This window comes from Mirounga angustirostris, unplaced genomic scaffold (genome assembly GCF_029215605.1).
Source record: "Mirounga angustirostris isolate CCGP_5_RB_7025 unplaced genomic scaffold, mMirAng1.0.hap1 SCAF_13, whole genome shotgun sequence".
Classification (NCBI taxonomy): domain Eukaryota; kingdom Metazoa; phylum Chordata; class Mammalia; order Carnivora; family Phocidae; genus Mirounga; species Mirounga angustirostris.
The window spans coordinates 46,733,723-46,758,615 of NW_026991721.1; the positions used below are offsets into that span (position 1 = coordinate 46,733,723).

At 38.6% G+C, this 24,893-nt stretch overlaps 2 protein-coding genes across 4 annotated transcripts in view; one reads left to right on the forward strand and one right to left on the reverse strand.

Annotated features, from left to right (window-relative positions):
• CCDC90B (coiled-coil domain containing 90B) overlaps positions 1-20,260 on the forward strand; it is a 45,124-nt gene extending 24,864 nt beyond the window's left edge. Inside the window, exons 8-9 of one of the 3 annotated variants that reach the window (XM_045894532.3) lie at positions 424-538; positions 2,343-9,667. In XM_045894532.3, the coding sequence (XP_045750488.1) occupies positions 424-538; positions 2,343-2,407 (180 nt within the window). In that variant the 3' untranslated portion in view covers positions 2,408-9,667. Of the gene's footprint in view, positions 1-423; positions 539-2,342; positions 9,668-13,029; positions 13,507-19,427 lie in introns of those variants that run through there. The other 2 variants (XM_064576825.1, XM_045894533.3) reach the window with 2 other exon arrangements.
• Positions 9,248-24,893, reverse strand: part of ANKRD42 (ankyrin repeat domain 42) — an 80,128-nt gene continuing 64,482 nt past the window's right edge. The window contains exons 9-12 of the mRNA XM_064576824.1: positions 23,181-23,307; positions 20,634-20,775; positions 17,178-17,260; positions 9,248-14,159 (exon numbers count right to left, since the gene is read on the reverse strand). Coding sequence (XP_064432894.1) covers positions 14,129-14,159; positions 17,178-17,260; positions 20,634-20,775; positions 23,181-23,307 — 383 coding nt within the window. The 3' untranslated portion in view covers positions 9,248-14,128. The remainder of the gene's footprint in view (positions 14,160-17,177; positions 17,261-20,633; positions 20,776-23,180; positions 23,308-24,893) is intronic.

Consider the following 24,893-nt stretch of genomic DNA (forward strand, 5'->3'; position numbering starts at 1 on the left):
ATTATAAATCTGGGTGAGTTTTTTCTTTAAATTGTGCAAAAGTTTTAACTGTGATGTCCTAAGGATTTTTATACACAAAGTGTTTATAGTTCTAGGACTAAAACTTTTTCCTTTCCTTCCTAGTTTACCTTCTTAGTTTATTATCATATATTTTAGGTCTCAAATTTTTTACTATGAGGCTTTTAGTAGAATGTACCCAAAATAAGATAATCCAAAGAAATTAATAATAATCTCCAAATATCAAAAATTGAATATTCTTTTTGTCCGTTTGTAATGTTCATGTTTTTTCTGTCACTGTGCTTTTACTGTTTCCCCAATTAAGACCCTTGCAATACAAAGTTAGCCCTAAGTAAGGGTTTCTAATGTAAATGTTTTGTCCATAATATATAGGGACAGAATTTGTCTCATTTTTATTTACTGCAGGATACCAAAACCAGAAGTATTATTTCCGAGACCAGTAATAAAATTGACACTGAAATTGCTTCTTTGAAAACACTGATGGAGTCTAACAAGCTTGAGACAATTCGTTACCTTGCAGGTAAGGCAATTCGCTATCTTGTTAAAAAAACAAAATTCAGTATAGTAAAGCCGAAGATGTAATTGGCTTTTTTAAACAATTTGGGCAGCTTCTTATTTAGCACGTAGAGGGAATGGAAGCTCGATGCATTGTACATTATAGGAAGGAAGGTGGGGTAAGAAAGTTACTAGCAAAAGAAAAGGATTGTTGCAGGCAAGGTCACTTTCCCATGAGGATAAAAACAAGGGGTCTTTTACCCTCTGGGAGAAGGGAGAGGGCCCATGTGGCAGACCCATTATCACTAATCAGAAGATTCCCTGTTTGTTCAGTTAAGACTACATTTCTGGGAAAGTTTGAAACTGCAGTTAATGTAGGTATTAAGTCCTGGTTTGCAGAATAAGCCTGAGTGATACCATTTGGGGCCTGTGGTTTAACAATTCCCCCATTTGATCAATCTCAGCTTAATTGAAAAATGTGATCAAAATTTAAGGCATTAGTGCTGCTCTCAGTTCCCACTATTTTGTTGTTGTTTTCTCTGGTATTATCAGGGAGGCAGAATGTCCTTTGCCCTTCTAGCTGGTCTAAGAAATTGACATGAGACAGATTAACAGGAGAAAACAGACGTGAAATTTCAAAGACATTCAGGCAATGTGAGGCTTATATGACATCCTGAGCAAAGGACTGGGGGGGTAGGGGGTCGGCGGATATAAAGGGAAGGACAGCCATTGGCAGGAAGGTGAGAGGAGATGTTTGGAAAATAAAGGTTGCTGTTACACAAATAAGCGTCTTAGGTAAAGAGGAATCTCAGTTAATAGCTCTGTATAGGCTGTCCTTTCTGTAAATGTAAACTTAGGCAGTTGATGTGGAGGTAAGGAGCTTTTCCTAAATCTTCTGGGTTTTGACTGCTTTTAAGTCAAAGTAACATTCACGGGCAAAGTGGCCTATCTTAGGGCAACCTGCCCTTGGCACTTGAAGTTTCACACATTTAAAGTTGAGCCCTGGTAGATTGTTCCATCTTGTTGAACCAGTCTTTTAGTACTGGCAATAGATCAGCTCAGGTATAATCTCATTTCAGGAGGCCATGATGCAGGTATATTCTCAAAGTTAGGCCTGTGATTTAATTAAATAATCAGGTGTTCTGTTTCGTTAATTTTTCTGAGTTCTGAGGGTAGCTAGCCATGACTTGTAGATGTCAGGCTGGACGCATCTTCAGCTGGAGTGGGAGCAGGCAATGACAGTCTGACAGATTTTCCTGGTTCATAGTCCACATGTCTCTGATCTTTCAAGTGGCCCCTAGAACAACAGGCATACAGGTTGTCTAGATGTGAGGTAGTGTGATTTTTCTGAAGGTTACCTCAAGTTGTTTTTATTTGGTTTGCAGGGCTTCAGGGAAAAGGGCAGTTTTAGTTCTCAAATAATTCCAAGTCAGAAAGGTAGGAGAAAAATTGAAAATACGAGTTTAAAGAGTTGTAGCTAGTCATTGGAGAAAACTAGAGGTAATCTGGATCTAGTCTAGTTTTTGATGAGCAGTATTAAAATCTAATACACAGGGGTGTGTTTTTCTTTTCTGTAATCACCATTTCCACCAAAGATAACCAAATTGATGCTAGTTTGCAAAATAAGTTTGGTTTTAAAAAAACTTGGCCTGATTAATTTACATAAGTGCAGCAAGAATAGCAGTTGACCATATAGGCTCTTTAAACCTGCTTTCCTGGAACTATTCCTAAGAAATCTCCAGATTAAATTTTCAATAGCCTCTCAACTACTTGCCATAAGACTTCACCTGCAGTACCTATAGATTTGGGTGAATTCTTCTTTTCTCTAGGTTCCTGCATTGGCCAGGAAATGATCTTCTTTACTCACCTGGTAAAGCTGCTGGGAACTCTGTAAGCAATAGTTATTTCCAAGGAAGCTTTATAGGCTCCATAAAGTCCTTAAAGCTGTCTGGTAATATCTGAGTCTGTGTAAATCTATGTCTAAAATAGGACATTCCGTTCAAAGCCTTGATCATATAACCAATTTTCCCATTGTGTCCTGTTACAAGGAGAATAGATTCTTATTTAAATTAAGTAAACTTCCATGAAAACAGAATACTCACTGGGTTTCTGAATGCTGGAGGGATCAGATAGGGAGAAAAAGATAAATGTTTTAAATTGCTGTGAATCAGTTAGCTTAAGAAACAATCTGGAAAAACAAAACATTTTAAAAAGTCAGCAGTGTTTCAAAGTCATAAAAATAATTCTCAGTTCATTCAGTCCGATTTATTCTTGTTCTGTCTAAATCTGGTTTTTTTACTAGTTCAGAAATTCTTACCTGGTTCAGTTTTATGATCTTAAGATTATTGGAAACTTGTACTCAGAGTTCTTTACATGAGTCTCACTGAAGACATTTGCATTAGCATCAGAGTAAAACAGTAACTTAAAGATGACCGTGGTTATAGATCTGATTAGAATTCATTACAATGCAGTTGATAATTCAGTTTATTCTGTCTTATACAACACTTCAAGGTAACATACCAAGATACCAGATTTTTAGGAGTTTCACTTACTTTATTAACATGTCTATACAAACACAATCTAAGAGGGTTTGGTGTCACTTTGACAGTGCTTCCACTGCAGTTTACTATACCAAATTTTCACAAAATCTGAAATGTTAGATTATGATCCAAAAATTTTAGGGTTTGATTTTTGGAAGTATATTAAAAAAATATTTAAAAGGTTTGAACATTTGATTAATTATTATGAAATAGCATTTAATTATTTAACCAAAGTGACAATAAAAGATTTCAATGGCAAATAGAAATGGTTACATCCTTGTGAGCAAAATTTAGCTCTTTCAATATTAAGACTCAGTTTTCTTAAGTCCTCAAAGATAGCCAAAGAATCCTTGTTTTCTCGGCAGATGACTTTATAAAGGTAAAGAAAAGCTTTGTTTACAATTTCTTATTAAGAGCAGACCAGTAGTTCAAGAAAATTATTTACTTAAATTCATCCTGTTCTTTTCTAAAATTATTGTTCATAAACCTTCTACAGCTTTATTTTTTACATTCAGGTTTTGTCCTAAGTTTTCTCTCTTTAAATAACCACCCTCACTTTAGGACAAAATTACTATCTTTTTGTTCAGCAAAACTGTATTTTGTCAACTGAAAGAAAACCAACCTCAAAATAGGTTGGTAAATGCTTTTTTTGTCTTACCAAGGACTAAAGCCTGGGAGACCGTCTTTCATACTGCTTTGAAGAACTGCTCACAAGCACATATACCCCCTCCCTTTCATAACTACAAAGACCCGTAGGTCATCTTAATACATTATGTTTCTCTCATATCTGATTATTTGAAAATATTGCTTGCATGCCTCTGCTTAACTGATCTTCTGTTTCTACCTGTTTGATTTCTCCTTGAGGTCACTTGAGACATCAAGTCAGATAAGGCCAACATTGGTTGCATACTGCAGTTTTAGTGCACAGTTTGTATTCCTCATACTTTCCCTGCATATAGTGTTGTTTCCCTTATTTCTAGTCGTAATTACATTATAATCCTTAACTCTTAGAAACTAGTTTCTAGTGAAAACTATGTAGTAAACAATTGTGAACTGTTCGTAATTTTTAGAAACCTGTGCTTCATAGCAAAGCACAAAACATTTTCTAACATCCAGATTTATCTTTAATTTCTCTGTAAGACAAAAATAGATAATGTAATGAATTTATCTTAATTCGATATTTAACTTAGCAGAACATTAAAGTTTCAAGGTTACCAAAGATCTTGGAAGACATTTAAAAGTTTACACTACAAACAAAAAAAGAAACCTTTTTTTATGTTTATTTACTTGTTCTTAAGAATTATGTTCAGACCACCCATAAAACTTCATGAGGCAATAAAGTCAACCACTGTCCTAAGTTTATTTTCTGGTAAGTTTTGCAAAAGAGATAACATGAACATATTTAACTCTTAGTAAACACATGCATAGTAGACGTGTCTTTAACCAACAATACTAAAGTTAGTCTCTAGCTTTCTGAGTTTTGGACCACCCAGTCCTTACAAGCACTTGTCTTTATAACTTTTGTTTTTATTCATACTTGTCTAGAGGACATTAAAGGCCGGATTTCCAAATACTCCCCCCCACCCCTCCATGAAAAACTTCTCCCTAACACTGGTATTTCAAACAAGGGCTCTTTAATCCTAGAGATGATGGGGGTGGAAAATTTACATCCCAAAGGTATGGAGAGATTATTAAGGTGGAGATAGAACATATCTGCTTGTTATCAAAGACCCTTTTAGAAGTTTGCCGTTTTAATTTTCAGTCACAGGCAGTTGTGGGCTGTGTTTACATTTTAAAGATCTAAGAATTTCAAGGGACAGTGAAAGACTGCAAAACAAACTTTTTTCCTTCAGAGTTTCAGATTGCTATTTAAGATTTGGCATTTTTTCTTAAGTGCAGGACAATTTTGTACCAATATCCTGATCTTTTAAAATATCTATAGACATTGTGAGAGGCATAGGTGGGCTTTGATTTGTTTCTAGAATTGCATTTCTGGTTTTATAGAGATTTGTAAGACAAAGTTGTTACTAATTCCCACAAAATTGGAGTATGGCCTGAATATCAGGGGCTTGGCCTGTTTTTTTAACTAAATTTGCTTTATATCAGATTTTTAACTAAAATTTTAATCAGAAACTTTATGCCTTTGTAAAATCTTTCTGAAGCACTTTAACAAAAGCCTTTTTACTGGGTATACAGTTCACCCTTGGCTTTTCTGTTAGCCCCTGAGTATTGGCATTTCACAAACCATTTGTAGGAGGGTCTAGGAGAAATTTTGGTCATTGTCCCTCTCCAAAGGGGGAACTGTGAATAGTCTAAATTTGGTAGGATTGTCTGAAAGTAGAGGTAAAAGCCTTTACAATTTAAAAGATTTTCTGCTGTCCGGGGAACACAATTTCTTTTGTGGCAGGTGGTCTAGGATCTACTTCTAAAGGACATTGCATAGGAATGCCTGAAGCTGGCAGAGCCTGATTCCAGAGCCCTGGAAGATAGGAGCAAAGAGAGCCTTACTGCCAGTCTTGGGTGCTTTGGTTAACATTTCTGGCTTTCAGCATTTATATGAGCAACATGTATACTTTTAACCTAGAGATTAGGCCAGAGTTCTCTGTGAAATCCTGAAGGGAAATGGGAATGAAAACAAACAGATGAGGCTGGATTTTAAGAAGGGACATTTATGTTGGATATGGACATTGATTTTTGTCTGAAGTCTGATTTCTCTTCATCTTGTCAGGGGAGTCCCTAAGGCTAGCCATTATACTAATACAGTTGAGAGCGCTCTATAAGATAGGTATTTTTAAACCTGTATACCTCTGAAACAAATAATACATTATATGTTAAAAAAAGAAGATAGTAGGAAGGGAAAATTGGAGGGGGAGACAAACCATGAGGGACTATGGGCTCTGAAAAGCAAACTGAGGGTTCTAGAGGGGTGGGGGGATGGGTTGGCCTGGTGATGGGTATCAAAGAGGGCACATATTTAATGAAGCACGGGGTGTTCTATGCAAACAATGGGTCATGGAACACTACATCAAAAACTAATGATGTAATGTATGGTGATTAACATAATAAGATTAAAAATATATATATGTAGCCAATTTAAAGGATCCATTGTCTAGGCATTGACAAATAAGATCTATCAGTAGTAACTCAAATCAATAAGCCTTTAATGGCTTAACCAAAGCCACAAGAGGCATCCAGAGAAGGGTGGAGATAATGTAGCTCCCGTGATCCGAAAGTTTACTCCCAAAATTAATCTAAGGAAACAAAGGCCTTCATTGCACAGGTATTAAGGATAATGCAATGAAAACCGTGTCTCTGATCTCCCACAAAAATGTGAGACTCCTGTCACAAAACCACTAATCTTTGACACCAGGCAGGTGCCACTTAGGAATGGGACTTTCCAGCACTAACAACAAAGGTCCCTATGGCCTGGGACCTCTCATAGGAAACTCTGCTGAGAGGGGCATAGCTAGACAGGGTCAGAACCCATCTATTCAACTGGCCATCAGGGTGTACCCTCTGGATAGCGGAGACCAAAAAGAATATTCTCAGTGGTCACAAAGCCAAGCTCTGAAGACCTAGAATAAGACAAAAGGGAAAAAACCATCCAGTTTTTCTTGTAGCTAAGCCGTGGGGGTCTCTTGGAACAACACTAATACCTGGGAGGCTTATGCTATGGATTGTGTGTTTTACAGCCTACCTTGTTGCACAGAAGTTTTCTGGAAGTTGGCAAGTGACCTTTGTCAATCTAAGCTGTCCAGGACCAACATAGCATGGGAGTCTTTGAGCTAGGTGGCAAGCACTCTACTGGCTTTTAAGTGCCAAAGCTGTGTCCACCAATTTTGTGGCTTCCAAGATGTCCCTTAGCAACAGCCTTTACCTCATGTATGACAAATGACATAAAAGACACAGGAAAACAAAGACAGTCCCTGGGATGAAATGCATCCATAACCAAGGAGTACTCTACTTAATTTACCAACAGTCATTAAGCACAAGGAACTAGTTCCACAAATATTTTCTCCCGCTCATCTTCATTTAGAAAAAGGGTTCTCACCACTCTTGCTCTTGACTCAGATTCCATAGAGATTCCAGGAGATACACATGATAAGAAATCTTACCCTCTGCTGGCTATATGTCAGATTTCCCAAGGATCTCTCTGCTGCAGCAGTGCCGGGGGAGAGTGGTATCCAGTGAGTTTAAAGCATCCTGCTGTTTATGCCAACTGTCTGTCAGGAAGAAAGAATGTCCTCTGCCCTTCAGAGTTCTTCTAGCTGGATCAAGAATCAAATTGACATGACACATTAACAGGAGAAAATCAAATTTGGTTTCATATGGACATGGGGAATCCACAGACATGAAATCCCAACAGGCAACATGAAGCTTACATGACATCCTGAGCTAAGGAGAGGGGTTATGGATCCTGGGGATAGGGGAGGAAGGTCCATTAGCACCAAAATCAAACAAGTCAGAGACTCTGGAAGGAATCATCTTTTTAAGCCAAGCAACCTGTTCTTTGATCTTTCGTAACTGAGTTTCAGCTTCCCCAGAAAAGTTGCTCTAGGCATAGCAGGTGGTCACCAGAGCATAGATACCGCTTTGCTCAGCAAAAAAATAATCAAGAGCTATTCTATTATCAAGGACAACTTTGGCTACAGAATCTAAGGATCTTTGTTGGGCTGCTATTTTTTTAGCAGCAAATTCTGTAATAACTTAGGAATTAAGGAGAAGTTCTTAATCATAGTCTCATTTATATATTTATCCCTAAACAGGGAAATAGGGATTGGCCAAAAGGAGTGAATCCTGAATCAGAAAAGCATCCTGGTATAAATCCTTTAAACTTAGGGGAGTCGAAACACTGTGATGTGTTATTTTGCTTGTGAAAAGTTAAAGGCCTTTATTTACACAAAACAAGACAAACATGTGCCTCAACACAACCAGCAGTAACCAAAATATGTCACTGCAGACTGTCCAAGAGAAGGCCATGCACACCACCAGCAGTTCCCAAACTGAACTCAAGCAGACTTCATTCAGGGACTATGGACTAGAAATGAGGAAAGGACTAAACCAGTAAACCCCAATAACTGGGGGAAGGATTCCAATGTGGAATTGTAGACTGAACCAAGGGTTAAGTCCATTAGAGCCTTCTTTGTTAGTCTAGACTGATTCATTAACCCTGGACTGGAAAGCCAATTAGATGGGTGGCTTGAACCCAAAAAGAGCTGAAACTGACTTACCAAAGGCCCTCAAATGACAAGAAAGTGAACTCTCAGCATTTGTGGGGTGCCACACCTGTGTTTCTCATTGTCCCCAAAAGCCAATAGATGTTTGCTTCAGATCTCAGCGCTGCCACCAAATCTGTTAAAAAAACAAACCTAGTAAACTTGAAGATCTAATTGGCTTTATTAAATGAACTGGGCAGCATCTCATTTAGCCAGTAGAGGGGAGCTCCCAGGAGTTGTCCAAAATGTAAGGTTTTGGGGCACCGGGCTGGATGGCTCAGTTGAGAGAGCATGTGACTTTTGATCTTGAGGTCATGAGTTTGAGCCTCATATTGGGTATAGAGATTACTTAAATAAAACTTAAAAAAAAAAAATGGAAGGTGAAAAGGAGAGTTGGGCAAGTAGGTTATTAGCAAAAGGATTGTTCCAAGTAGTCACTTTCCCTTAGTGGAAGAGCGGGAAGTCTTATGCACATCACTTCATCTTCTTGTGGGGTATGGAGAGGACTCATGTGGCAGACTCCTCGCTGATCCACAGAATTCCTGACTGACTGGTTAAAACCACACTGTTTAAACTACAATCAGATATTAAGCCCCAGTCTGGGGACTTGGCCTCAGTGACACCATTTGGGGCCTGTGGTTTTAACATTGTGTTTTTCAGAGAAAGTAATTGCTGTCATTTGATACTGAGACCTGTTAGCTCCTATCTCCCAGGGTAACCATGGAGCACAAAAGAAAAAAAAGAGCTAGAACACATTTCCTTTATCACTTGACAGTGCTGGAAGAATAGAAGTTTAACAGGCAGTAAGTTTAAGATATAAGTTTAACTGGTGACTCTGCAACCTACTAATAGGAAAAAGCATATGGATATCAAAGAAATACATAAAAACAAGTACAAAGTGATGCAAAGATAAACTGGTTATTCCACAATGCAAAAAAATGAAAATTTTACTTTTATTCCTATGTTTTTCCATAAGGACTTACAGAGTGGACTTACAGAGAAAGATCACTAAAACAGAGGCAAAAACCATAGCAAGCATAGGGGGAAAATTACCCTATACTTTGAATCCAGCTGAGTACAAATATTAGAGACCCAAAAATTAGATTGTCACATACTGAGCTCCTCAAGTACCATGTGACTGACACAGGGCCCAAAGGAATGAGAAGAGTGCCCTACTTTTGTAGTACTTTTCTCTTTCTTTTTATAAGAAGTAATGTGTTGGGCGCCTGGGTGGCTCAGTCGTTAAGCGTCTGCCTTCGGCTCAGGTCATGATCCCGGGGTCCTGGGATGGAGCCCCACATGGGGCTCCCTGCTCAGTGGGAAGCTGGCTTCTCCCTCTCCCACTCCCCCTGCTTGTGTTCCTGCTCTCGCTATGTCTCTCTCTGTCAAATAAATAAATAAAATCTTTAAAAAAAAAAAAGTAATGTGTTTTACTATTAGAGTATATCTCTTTCTAGGCTTTTTCTTCTGTATATAAATATTGCGGATTATTAAAAATAACTAGATTGTATTGTACAGACTACAGCTTTTTCAAATTTAACCAAATGTTTTGAGTATCTTTACATATCAATACATATGTATGTTTTTACTAGAAAGTATTCCATTATATGAAAATGCCATAATTTATTTCTCCAGACCTCTGTTGGCAAACATTCTGCTCCCAATTTCTCATTATTATAAATGATATTGTACCCAACAGCCATGTGTGTGAGACACGCATGTGCGCGCACACACACACATATCTTTCTGCCCTTATGCTAGTAGTTCTATATAATTGTTTAGGACCATCTAAAATTGGGGGTCCAAAAGATATGCACATTTAAAATGGCTTATATTACTGAATTGTTGTCCAAAATAAAACTGCTGATTTATACCATCAGTGGTTTTTCTGGGCAGCCTCTATGAGTGAAGGTGAAGCCCCCAGCCCTCAGCTGATACATACCTCCTTTCCTTTCTTCACCTTGAATCTTTTAAAATATTTTCTCTTTTTAAAATACTTAGCTTCTGTTGAAGATTTATTTGAAAAATTCTAAGGCTAAAGTAAGTTTTGAAAACAACTAGCAAAGTCTCTAACTAGAGATCTTCAGTTCACTGCTGATGCTCAGGGGAAATTACATAATTGCCCAGTTTGCAGTGTTCATTCCCACTCTCAGAATAGATCTCAGAGCAGCCTAGGTTAGGAGGAGCTTCCGATTCTACTCAGCTTCGTTTACCTAGATAGGTATCTTAGTTAAAGTCCCTTTTACCCTCGGTTTGAAGATGGTGGTGATCTCCAGAAAGCTTCCTTTCAGTAGTGGCTGAATGTAAGGCAGACTTGAATAGACTTAGTGGCAGTGACAAAAGAAACATGTCATTGTTTACAAAATACTTTTTCTGAGTGACCTTCCTTTCCTTTTTTCACTGAGGATTTGCAACCAGCCATTCTGAAGGCATTTTCTTTCTTCTACCTTATCCTTCAAATCTGTTATTGCTGCTGTTATTGTTAAGCCTTTTAGGAAATTAAAATTCCATACTCTTCGTGGAAAGGTGTAACATCATGAGTGGATCCACTGCGTGTAGAATACCTGAGATGTTGCCAATAAAACAATAATATTTCACTTATTCACATACTGAATTTAATCAAGAGCAGAGGGGGAGAAAATGAAAAAAGATACTAATAAAGCCCCAGCATTCAAGATCTTGGATTTCCTCAGAGAAGAAACCCTTAAAAAATTATAAATTGTAATCAGTTTGGTTATTTGGTTTCCCAGCATTATCATACATACAAGACTCTTACTTTCAGTGATCATACATCCAACTTGAACTAGCTTAGGCATAAAAAGAAAATGTGTTAGTTTACATATTGAATTATGGAAGGGCACAGGTATAGCTTGACCTCAGGGATAATTGGAATCACAGTTTACTCTGTATCTTGTCTCTGAGTATCTGCCTCATTCTCTTATGCCATCTTTCTCCAACTCCACTGGAAACATGGCTACTTGTAGCTTCCAGATTCCTATCATTCGAGTTTCACCAACCAAGAAAAATTACCCCTTTCCTTATTTCCAATTCAGAACAGCCCTGGGAAGGTGTCTGAATGGCCCATTTTTGAGTCAGACACCACCCTTTGACCCAGATCACTGTTGCCAAGGAGAGAAGAGCTCTAAGATAATGGCCACTCCAGGTGATAGATATAGTTAATGCAGCAGATTCTGTTCTAAACAGACAAGTAAGAAGACAATCTAACATTACAGAGTACTTAAGAGGTACCAGATACACACTCACCTGAGCATCCTGTGTAGGGATGTGTCCTTCACAGGCTACAGAAGATAAATAGCAAAGGTGAAAGCAATTTGGGTGGCGAAATAACACCAGTGAGACATAGTAACCACTCACAATAGAAACTCCAATACAGTAACCATTGTGTTGTATATTCTAAAAAGGAATGAAATGCCTCCTTCCTCAATAATTTAAGTGTTCATTTGGTAGTCTAAGAAAATTCACCAGCTGCTTGACAGGTTAGCAGAGAGTATAATCACCTACACAGCACTATGTGCCTTCAAGAAATGACAGATTAGATTGAATCCCTCAAGTGGCAAGAGGTGAGTAAGATGAACAGAATGGTTTTTAAACAGTAACTCTGGACTCAAGTACACATAATATTGAGTCCTTGTTCCACCACTTGCCAGCAATTTATAACTTTGGGCCGGTTGCCTTATCTCTGCAATGGGATAATATCACCAATCTTATATGGTTTTAATTGTGGTTAAATAAGGTAATGTATATAATTGTTCAGCACACTGCTGTGGAACATGGTACAGAGTATAGGATCCAATGGATGAATGTATAATTGACCAGAATGTATAATTGACAAGAAACTTAAAGGTTACTCTTTCCTCAAATATCCAGCCTCCCTGTGTGTCTTAGGCCTAATCCCATTTCTTAAAATTAAGGAAATGAAAAAAAATTAAGGAAATGACCTTGTCATTAACCAAATTTCAATTAGTTATTAGGATCAAATGGGATAATGTGTAGAGTTATATGTTTAAATTACAGTAGCTTTACTATGAAAGGCTGTTTCTTGAATCTTTAGTCATAAAAGTTTGCCATTCAGTTCTGGGTCTCTATTTTAAAAGTCAAGGCTATTTAAACAAACTAGAAACTAGGAAGTCCCTGAAAGCCTCACCAGATTTAATTTCTTAAAGGAGAACAAAAATGTTTTCTGTCCAGAATCTAGCAAAGAGTAGGTGGCACATTAACTACTTTAAAAGCCTTTTCTTCTACCTGTGATTTTTTTAGAGGATCTTTGTTTATAATCATGAAATTGTTTTTAAATGTACTGAAAAGACAAAGTTTTCTTCTCATGGATGATATGGATGTCCGTCCATTTTATTACATCATTTTTTAATTCTGGTAAGAAGGTTTTCCCACTTAATAAGATCTAAAATTAGATTGCATAATCATTTAAAGTAGTCATTGTTAATACTAATGTTAATGACTTGAAGCACTGTTTATAGATTCTAACTGACATAATTTGTAAACTGTCATCCTTGTTCTGGTTTAAAATACAGGAAGCCTTTAAGAACTGGTATTTATCCTGCCCTAAAGGATATACTTTATCCTTAGCGTAATTTTCTGGGAATAAAACACCTAAGGTAGAAAATTGGTTGGACTTCCTTTGTTTTTTGCTCTTCATTTAATTTGAAGATGACATTATTGTGTCTGTCTCTGCAAAATAATATCAAATGTGTGACCCATAAAATGGTATCTTCTTTTCACAGCCTCAGTGTTTACTTGCCTGGCAATAGCATTGGGATTTTACAGAATCTGGAAATAGTAGAGAAACTACTATATTATGCTGCTGTGGACTTAGAACACTATGCCAGGATACATTTATTCTGAACATGGAAGTTGTGGCAGATACTCAATACAAGGTTATTCAGAGTACATATGGACTAAAAAATATTTTTAAATGGGAAGATGTGCTTTGAGTTTGTGTTTTGTGTGTGTCTTTATTATGTTGAAAAGCTGTCATTCAAACCTGATTGATTTGAGATAGAGGCTTTTTGTCTTTATCCTTTTCATAGTTCATAGAAACCAATCCAGAGTTTTCTTGTGTTTGCTTGAACAAATGTATTTCGTAATGTCTGCTGCAAATTTAAAAACTATTCCCAAGCTTACATACTTGTAATTGTATTCAGCTTCCCTGGTAACTACTGCAGAGTTACCTTTTCATAGAAAATAAAATCTCGTTTTAACAAAGTTGTTTGGATTTTAAAGGCAACTTACCATATATGGAGATTGGGTTTCTTGGTAGTGAATTAAAACATTGAACTTTAAAATAATGTGTGCCCTAGTGCAACTGTAGGACACTTGGTATGAAATCTTCAAGTTGCTATGTCTTGGGCTCTGATTATTACATATACTTCATTTTTTTTGATTCACAAAAACCAGTTTATCCCTGCTTCTTAGGAACCCATCTTAAATTTACATAAAATGAAGAGGGTTTTTTGGGGTTTTGTTTGTTTTTTATGAGTCACTTAAATTCAGTAAACTTCTATTTGGTGACTAAGTAGACCAAGCAGGGTTATATAAGGACTAGTCTAGGGTCAATAAAAACCCTTCACCGTATTTGAAAAACAAAGTTTATAATTCCCATTTCGTCAATCTTTAAGAATTTTGATACATGAATATTTAAAAGTATGCAGTATTTTTTTAATATGAAGAAAAAAAATGAGGCAGTGGAAACAGCAATGGTCACCAATGCTGAACTTAGTGATTGTTGTTTTGTTGAATAATAGCTACCACTGCCTATACAAGGGGGACTATGCTAAATAATATATAGCAACTCACCTTTTTTTTTTTTTCAAAGCAGTCCTCTTAGGTGGGTGGTATTATCCTTATTTTACAGCTGAAAAAACAAGCTAAAAGAAGTTAAGGTCACACAGTTGTAACTCAAACAACTGAGGTTGCCAAGGCTATACCGCAGACAAGCCACACAGTCTTTAAATTCCAGTCTTTAACTTCTTTCTTACTCGGTATTCTAGTCATCAACAGGTTGAGGCCTCTATCTTGATAGATGGGCAAACAATCTAAGGCATGGGAAAAAAACATTTCATCTCTCTAACGTCTTTTTCACTTCTGTTTTTGTGTTTCACTAACATAATGTGCATTATATATATATATTTGGTCTTTGTCCCCAATTCCTGTTCTCCTAAAACCCTTGTACTTTCTTGATAGGGGTAATTACAAGCTTCTGTTTTCTTGGCACAAAGCTCCTAAAATCCTCCAGATCTCCTGAATGGTAAGAGTGTATTCTGTATGTTGAGGGGATAGGCGGCTGGGAGTCCTTCTGTAACTTCAGAATGGGGACTGGTTGCCAAATAGACCAAGGCATGATTATAGATTGGAACGTTCAGCCTCCCTGATCTCCCAACTCAACCTCTGGGAAAGGGAGAAGACAGGAGAGGAGCTGAAGGTTGAGTTCAGTTCCCACTGGTCAATCTACTGAACGCATCAGGGTGCTAGGAGGGTGGCACACAAAAGGAAGTCATGGAAGCCCCATGCACCTCTCACTCCGCACCTCGTCCTTCGCATCTCCGTTTGGCTGTTGCTGAAATGTATCCTTTCTATTAAACTGGTGACAGTCAAGTATTTTTCTTCTGAGCTCTGTCAGTCATTCCAACCAACTGTGGAACCTGAGGAGGGGGTTCAGGACGCCCCCAGATGTACCACTGATTAGAAGTACCAGTGACAACCTGGGACTTGAAAAAGGGTGTCTGAAGTGGCGACATTCTTGTGGGACTGAGCTCTTAACCTGTGGTCTGACACGAACTCCTCTGGGAAGTTAGTATCAGAATTGAATTGTTGAACACGCGACGGTGTCCAGAAAATCCAAGAATTGGTTGTGTTGGAAAACACCACACCTAACAGGACAATAATACATATATGTGATTTATGATTAAATACATATAATTATTTCAGGATTGTATTAACAATTTTGATTCAGTGGCTATAATAAGACCCAAAATAATAATGGTTTAAGTAACAAAGAGGTTTAAGTTCTCTCTTACCTACAGTCTAGGTATAAGCTTTCCCAGGCTAGTAATGTCGGCTCCACGGCTCCACAGTATCCAGGCACAGGATCCTTTTTATCTTATTCTACTATCCCTGGTGTTGCCCTCATTCACAAGGTCCAGTGACTCACAACCATATCCACATTCCAGAAACAGAAAGGGGCAAGGTGTGTGGGCAAGCCCCTTCCCTTTAAGGTCAGGACCCTGAGGTTATATACACACCATTTTTGCCCACACTCTATTGGCCACAACTTGGTGTTTTAGCTGCAAAGGAGATTGGGAAGTTAGCCTTTATCCTGAGCAGCCACAAGCCCAGGTAAGTCCTAACACTGCGGAAAAAGGGGAGAACGGGTACTGGGGGACAACCAGGGAACCTCTTCCTTCAAGGATGCACGCTTCTATGACAACACTCTTCTAGTTATTTCCTACCTCAGTGGTACAGAGAGACTGGAGATGTGGCCTTGAGAAAACTGGAGCAAGAATAACAAACTATGTCCAGAGTAGGGATTCACCTTAGGGTCACCAGCCTGGAAGGAAGAAGGAAGGCTGTGTGTAGTCCCAGAAAGTGAGAAACTGGGTTCGGGAATTCCTGTAGTGGTTAAGAACGCAGACTCGGAACTTGCCCCACTGAGGTGAGAATCCTGGCTCCACAGTGCTGTGTGATTCTGGGCAAATTACTTAATTCCCATCTGTAAAATACACCTATCTATCTCCTACTGCTGTGGTGAGAATTAAAAGATAATACGTGGAAAAGACTCAGCACAGGTCTCACACATAGTACGTACCAAATAAATGTTTTATTAGATCGAAGACCTCTTGCAAACCAGAGAAACTAACAATGATCAAAAGGATAGGTGAAGCATTTTTTAAAACTGGCTTACAGACCCCTGACCAGCCTGAACTGGTCTCACATGCAAACACGCTTCATGTCAGGGCAAACTGGTCCCGATGATACTGTGTCAGAATGGCCTTTAAGCGTTATGGAAAGTACGTGCCAGGGCCCAGAGGGTGGGCAGTCGGGGGTGTGGTGAGAAGGCTGTGGCCAGCAAGGCCCAAAGCCAACGATCAGATCTTCAGGGGGAAGCAGATCTAGACAGCTGCCCCAAGACAGTCACAAATTGGCTACATGGAGGAGGAAGTGGGTAGAGTTAGAAAGGAGGGCATGAAGTCAGGGCTGAAATGCTGTGGTGGTTTTTTTGGTCAGCAACGTCAGGAGGCGGGGGAGGGAAGAGAGAATAATAAAGCCATGTATTTATTATCCTGTCCAGTTGGCCTCATTTTTATATTGCTTTCTTATAAAGCTCGCAAGACAGAACAATGGTTGAATTCTAAAACAGATTATTTAAATCAGTATTTTTAGCAAACATATTATGGGTTTTTTTTCTTTTACAAGAGCAGATTTTTATTTTATATAAAACTATCCTGAGATATTTGGTTGCCCTTTTCTAAAATTTACTCGTCTTATTTGCATTATCTCCTGAGTCCAGATGCTTTTTTAAAAGTCATTTGAAAAGTTAAAAAATGATACTCTCTAGTAAGTAAAAGATAATTTTTAATGTCTATATTTCTTTTGATTACTAGACCGTACCACCTTATATTTTAAAGTTTGTGTGAATACTTGCAAAATCAGTTACTCATAAATATATAAAGTATTTTGGGTGGGGGAGCCCAGCTGAGTACATGTAATTTTAGCAATCCCTTTGATATTATATAACATATTTCTGCCTTCAGAATTGAAATAGTATATAAGATTAACTCTGAGGAGAATTTATATAGATTTACATTTCTATCAATTTAAAAATAAAAGAGAAAAATCAAGGAAGTTTATTTAAAGTTATTTCACTGATCAGTACCTTCTCACAAAAACTCCCCCAGAAGACACCTTTTTCTTAATTCGCCTCTTCTCTTTGCTTGACTCACAAGAAGAGTCATCTTCCTACAAACAGGAAAAGAGGGCCAAATGAGAAAGCTACACTAGACACAATTTCATCTTTCTACATTATCTGTTCCACAAGAAAAATTTTAACCATACTAATATTTTCAACTCTGGATTAAATTTCTTTTGGGATTTTGTGTGAATAAATTTTCCAATCTGAAGTACCAGTACATCATATTCTGTGCTGACTCACAGACTAGAGGACACGTAGAGAAATCAACCAGTCCTGTCTCTACCGAATACATCCCCAAAAGAGAATGCCTAGTTATTTCTGCTTTTATCTTAGCCTAGCACTTCTCAATATACTGCTAACTGACATAAACAGTGTTAGAAAGGCCTCCTTTGGATTCGCTGCAAGCCCCATAGTGCTAGGAATCATTTCTTGGTTCCTCCATTCCCTCCTCTGTATTCACACAGCCTTCTACTGCCCACTCTGCCTGCCACCACTGTTCCCAAATATTTCTCATCCAGCACGGTATTCTCAGGACCCTGCACAGAAGATTCACTTAATGAATGCCATGGAAAGGAGCAAGAGAGGGCTAGAAATACAGTGGATGCTCACTGGATGTTAGTCATCCTCCCTGCACCCAGCTGGTCAGGACAGAGCTGAATGCAGGGGCTCCGAGAACAGCACAAGGCACAGGGTCATGGGCAGAGCCCACCCCTGGACTGAGTATTCCCCAAGCTGTTCCTGCCCACACCCTTGGGCTATAAAAATAGTTACTGTTATCAAAACAGTAATAGTTATTATCAAAAACTAGTTAAGTGCATTATATATGTCAAACTACCCTAAGAAACTACCCTGAGAAATTTTTTCCTGGAGAGAAATTATACTATTACAGATTGTTATTTAGAGGGGGAAAAAGTCTTAAAGGTACAGCTGAATGCAATCATAGGTCCTGACCAGAAGGTGGCAGGAGATTGAGGCAGAATTTCTTGAAGAATCTATAGAAATGAGCACTGAATGGAAAGTTCATTTCATTTCTACTTTATATGTTTACACTCCCAAATAAACAAATTCCTTGTACTTGAGAAGCACTGGGCTCTATACATTTATCTACTGACAATGTTTATTAAACTCGAATACAGAAAATGAAAGGAAGGAAAAAGAAAAGATACACAGAAGGGGGGAATGTACTACCATGAATACTACTAGATAGAAAATACCTCAGTATTTCCACACAGTATTTCATTTAACATCAATACAATCTCATGAGATAGGTTTTTCCCCTTTTTAAAGATGAAATTGAGACTCAGAAGCTTTTGCAGAAAAGCAATGCCAGACTTGCAGCTGCCATTAGAGGTCAATGACATTTGCTCATTTACAAAAATTCGATTAACCTAAAGCAGGACTGCAAAAAAAAAAAAACGATGGGCCCAGAGGACAAGGGCCCTCGAGTCAGCTCTCCTGAAAACCTACACATTGTTGGTAGAGAGCCAAGTTTTGAGGGAGGATGTGCTGGAGAGCATGGAATCAAACCTGACCCTGAAAACAGACACTTCCGGGTAAGAAAATATTTAAACAGCCATTAAAAAACCAAAGTTTTCTAGGCAGACAAATCAATTTGCAACGACTCAAAAGAAGGTGAGGCTTGGGTAATCTCTGAAAGACCGAGGAGCGGGACAAAACCACACACGCTCCCGTCACGGCGGCGGGGTGTGCAGAGCGCCTGCCCCAGGGTGACAAGGCAGCAACAGGGCTGGGACTGCCCGCGGTCGTCAACGGAAGGTAAGTGTCCGCTGGTCCTCTAGCCCACAGCCTGTGACTGCGCGGGCTGGCCTCGCTGTACGAAAGTCCCCCGGGGGCTGAGGGCGGTACAAGGTGAGCACCGCAAAAATGAAGAGAATGGGTTGTTATAATTAATTACGTCTCTTGGAAAATTAAGGACTGGTGAGATACCAAAATTCGGCGAAAGCGTCTGAATTTGTACATGCAGAGAAATACACATACGTGTTTGTAAATGCATCACATGTTGTGTAACAGGCATACCAAATCGTTGCCAGTAGCCTCCTCTGGAGACTGGGGCTTGGTGCGGGAAGGAACGACTGCCCTGTTTGTAACATTTTACAACAAGCACATAGACTATTTTCATATTTTTAAAGTGGCTTTAAGTGGATAAGTTTGTGCTAACTATAAGGAGCCAGGAAGTTTTTTTTTATCAATCAGGTTCGAGGTGATACAGGTCTGGGGCAGAATTAACTCACCCGTGATGACTGAAGAAAACATCTCTGGCTGGAAGGAAAATACGAAGCGTACCTGAATCCCTACGCTGCGCCACAAGAGCTTCCCCAAAGGCCACATCATGGCCGTCTTCACTCACAGAAGAGAGTGAGGGTCACAGAGAGTCCCCAGCGTGCTCTCTGCCTGTCCACTCTGAGACAAGGTGGCCCGAATTTCTTGCTGTTTTCACTCTATTCTCTATATTCTACCTGCTTTTCTGTATTTGTTCTTTGTATCTGTTTGTCATATCCATTTCTTTTCAGCTTCCTTCTACATAGTTGTCCTTCCTGTCACTCTAAAGCATCTTTCTGTATTTTAGAGCTGTATTCTGAATTCCAAATTCATAATTCTAGCTAGAAATTATGAAAAGAGCTAAGGCTAAGGGGTCAAAAGCTAGAAATTGAATACTGGTCCCACCATTACTAGCTGTGTGAATTTAGACAAGTCACTTAAACTCTCTGAGCCTCGGTTTCCTCACATGTTAAATGAGGGCAGATCAAATGACATATGATAACACACGAAAACTTTGTAAAGGTGAAGTGACAAGTGTTAGCTTTCATTACTCTGTAATCTGAACAAAGGACGCTATGGCAACTCCCACTCTGGCTCCTTTCTACTCTTCAAACTCCTCTTGAGGATATGCTCACTTTGGCAGCACATATACTAAAAACTTCTTTTGATGAGCTGACGCTTTCTTACATGGACTCCATTCCACTTTATTTTGGCTATTTAGAATATTAAAATATACATACTCTAGGTGCCTGAGAATTCTTATCACTCTGCTTATAAAAAAATATTTTTTCTTATATGTCTCAATACTTAACTGTACACTTATTAATGAGGATGTTCTAACCAGTGCAAATATGGATATATATGTATGCACGTGTGTGTACATATAAAGTTTTATACAGTTATATATATAAAGATATAGCTATGTAGAGAGATATATTCCTTTAGTCTTTACAACACTTTACAAAGTATAAATTATTATCTCCAGTTTAAAAATAAGGCAGAGAGGTTAAATGACTTGTCCAAAATAAAAAAGGTTGTGGCCAAGAACCAAACCCAGAGTCCCAGTACAAAGCTTATGCTCTTAGCTACTCTTATATACTACTTCTTGAGAGAGATAAATGTGTTAAGAAGGACACCAACCACAGCAAAGTTGGGGACCTGAATCCTTTCCAGTGTCTCCCTGAGTTGATCCACCTCTGCACGATACTCATCCAGCTGACCTTCTAATTTTTCTCTACGAAGCCGTTCGTACTCCAGCTGGCCCTGCAGCTCCTTGATAGTCCTGTCAAAAAGAAGTTTTCTCAATCAATCTCTAGTATCAACTAATAATTATTTTTGGCCAGAGTGAAAAAGCATCCATGGATTGCATTTAAGGCAAATAAAACAAATAATTTATTTGACAAATATGAATGGGGAGTCTACTATGAGCTAGCACTGATCTAGACAGCAGGGATACAGCAGGGAAAAAACAGGCCAAATGTGCCCTCCTGGGGCTTACCTTAGCAGTGGAGGAAGAAAAACAACGAAGAAACAAGTAAATACATGGTACGGGGAAGGTGAAAAATGCTAAGGATGAAAAAAATAAAGCAAGAAAGAATAATATCAAATGTTGTCAAGGAGGGAATTAACACTTTGTACACAGTGGCCAGGGAAGGCCTTACTGAGAATGGATCTTCTAAACAGAGTCCTAAAGGAAATGAGAGGTAAGCAAGTAGACATCTGGGGGAAGAGCATTCCAGACAGAGGCAAGAGCAAGTGTAAAGACCCTAAGGCATAAGTATGACTGGTGAACTGGAAGAAAAGCAGAAGCCAATGTGGTGGAGTAGTTTAAAGGACAAGTTGCCTCGGAGAGGCAAAAGGGAGCCAGAAGAGGCAGCGCCTTGGAAGTCATAGCAAGGACCTACACTCTCACTCTGAGCAAAGTGGGAAGCCACTGGAGAGTCTGAGCAGAGAAATGGCATGATCTGACTGAGATTTGTTTTCTTTTGCTTTTGTATTTTTTTAATGATCTACAAGTTACTATGAGTAAAATACATAAATATCAACTGAACAATTCAATGAGTTTTGATTAATGTGTAAACCCTGTAATCACCACCACAACCAAGATATAGATTTCCATTGCCTCAGAAAGTTCCCCCATGCCCCTCCCAGGCAAACTTCGTTTCCCATAGGAACCACATTCTGAGTATCTATCATGTTAGATTAGTTTTGCCTATGCTTATAAATGAAATTGAATATTATATACTTTTATGTGCCTAGCTTCTTTTAGTCAAAGGTATGTGAGACTTACTGTACCTAGGTTTTAACATGATTACTCTGGACACTGTGTTGAGAACAGACTGCAGGGTATGGGGACTGGGAATTAGGGGGCAGGGAAAGGAAGCTGGGAGACATATCAGGAAGATGTTAAAATAAATCCAGATAAGAGATGATGTGACTTGAACCAGGGTACTTTTCTGTCTTATTGCTGGATGGTGGGGGGACGAGAATTCCCAAAGCAGCCTGGGTAGGATGTCAGGTTCCTAGAAGGGTGATCTAAGAGCATTCAGTAGTAGCTCTGGTATGGAAGTGTGTAGGGTTACGACTGGGAATGGGGAAGAAGAATGCCCACTGTGAAAGCCTAGAATTGAGCGAATAAGAAGAGAAAATCATTCCCAGGACATGGTAATACAACCATGCTTTGTTGTATTTTGACTCTGATCTAACTAACAGATCACAACAAAATTAAGAGGATATCCCTCAAACCAATACTTACCCAGTTTTTCTTGACAATTAGACCTAAAAGCAGGAGTTTGTACCTAAAGAATAAATGTCTTCAGATGTACTCAACACCAAGTGGGCAACCAATGCTAGAAAAGTACTAAAGCTCACTCAGAAGATACCCTTCAGTCTCAGCTGACATCAAAGTACATTCTGGCTCAAAGGCAAAGCAATCTTGAAAAAAAAAAATCTGTTCAAAATCACATCAATAGTATAACCATTTCACAGTGAAATGCTATTATTAGAGCTAGAAGTTCCAAATCATAATCCTCTTGGATAACAGGTTTGCAGGCCAACAGACTCAGGCTCAAATTCTGGCTCCATGTCCCACCCTTCCAGTCCAATTGGATAGGAATGGTTAAAGACGGTTGGTTGAAAAGCTCAAAGTAGCTGTGGTCTCAAAACAAAGTCTTGGGGTGCCTGGGTGGCTCAGTCAGTTGAGCATCCAACTCTTGATTTCAGCTCAGATCATGATCTCGGGGTCCTGGGATTGAGCCCCATGTCAGGCTCCATGCTTAGCAGGGAGTCTGCTTGCGATTCTCCCTCTCCCTCTCCCCTTGCTCATGCTATCTCTCACTCTCTCTCTAAAATAAATAAATATATTTTTTTAAAGTCTTAACTCTATAGAGTTTCAGTTTCACAAGATGAAAAGAGTTCAGGAGATTGGTTGTACAAAAGTGTAGAAGTACTTAACACTACTGAATTGCACACTTAAAAATGGTTAAGATGATACATTTCGTGTTATGCGTATTTTACCTTAACTAAAAATAATCTTAACACCTTCTCCATCTGGGGCCTTAAGAGAAAAACTGGATAGAACCTTACACTCTTTGCTAAGGATGGAAAAACAAGTTGTTCATCAACAAACCTTCACATAGCATTTAGAAAGGTAACTAAAACAAACCATTAGAGTTTTGAGGACATTACTTTTCAGACTCAAGCTGTTCTTTCTTCTGCTTTAGATCTTCTTCTGTTATCCCCCCCAGGTGTTTATAGTTGCTCTCAGCAATTTCCAGCATGTGTCTCAATTCAACAATTTTCTTATAAGCTCTCACTGCAAGACAAAGTTGAAGACAGACCTAGTTTAGACAGACAACAGCTCATGGGCTCACAGGATGCTGCTCCTGAAATACATGCTTCTTCTAGAGCCAGTACCTGAGTGTGGAAGGAAGGTGGCATATACATAGAAGGGTAAATATCAGTAATAAAAGAGCAGGATAAACAATCACTGAAAGACCTAAATGGAGGATTCTTTTTCTGCTATTAGAGGATGTATCAAATTGATATGGCTATTAATACTATAAACAGGAAGGTTTAAAGAAGACCACAGTTTCTTAGGATTAATGGTGTATTACAAGACCATGCATAATCTACTATATATAAGAAAATTAGAAAAACTGAAATATGGTTGATATATTTAAACCAGATCTAACCCAGCCCCCCAATTTTATGTTAGTCACTTGTAATATCTATTTATGCAAGAGAACACTGAGAGAAAGAAATATTGAGGGCTGCTTTTAGCTATTATCCAACTACCAAAACTAGGATTTTTCTATTCTTTGTGGCAGTGGCTCTTAACTTGGGGTGATTTTCAACCCCAAAGGACATATGGCAACATCTGGAGACATTTTTGCTTGTCACACTTGGGGGATGGAGAGGAATAGACGATTGGTATCTAGAGGGTTGGAATGCTATTAAAATCTTAAAATACAAAGGAGAATCCCCCTCAACAATTAAGCATCTGGCCCAAAATATCAATAGTGCAGACGTTGAGAAACCCTGCTTTATGGGACCAAGTTAGCAGTCACAGCCTCTTCTTCCTAACACTTAATACTGTGATTTATCTCTCAGTAGGTTATAGAGCTGCAGGTTCCAAACTGCATACATCAGAATCAACTGGGGTGCTCTTTAAAAATGTATATTTGTGTCCCGTACCAGACCTACAAGTTCAGGTATTATTGGTACTTAGTTTTACTATATTGGGAACCACTGTAACCACTAACAAGCAAGTAGAAACAATTAAAAAAAAAGAAGAAGTTACAGAAGAAAAGATCAAAAGAACTGTGGCTATTTAGCTTATATAATAATTCTTTAATATTTGAGGGCTATGTTTTGAAAGAGCTGTTCTATGGGGTCATAAGAGGTAAGAGGTAGGATTAAATGAGATTAGCTCCAGGAAGAGAGATTTTAACTCAACAAAGCAGAAATTTTCAACAGAAACAATAAGAGCTATCATGCATTTTTGGACACTATACTAACTTCCTTATACATTTTAATCCTCACAAGAACACTGTCAGATGAAAATGGGACCCCTGAGAAATAATGAGTATCTTGTCGCTGAAGGTGACTAAGTGGATGCTGGATGACATGTGACAGGAGTGTTGAGCCAAGAGTCAAACTGCAAATGGGCATAGGGCTCTACAATGCCATAGACTTAAGTATAATTTACTAAAGAATGCTTTGAATTAAGGCTCAGTTCCAGGAATGCTGGGATGACAAGAAATCCAATCAGTCCCCTGTAAGTTCTCTGGCAAAACCTAGTGTCCCAAGAAGAGGCTCTCTTGTCCTTTGGGTTTTGCTCTGGAATAAAATTAAATAGGGACAAGAAAACAGCACATGATTTCATACCTTCACCACCTG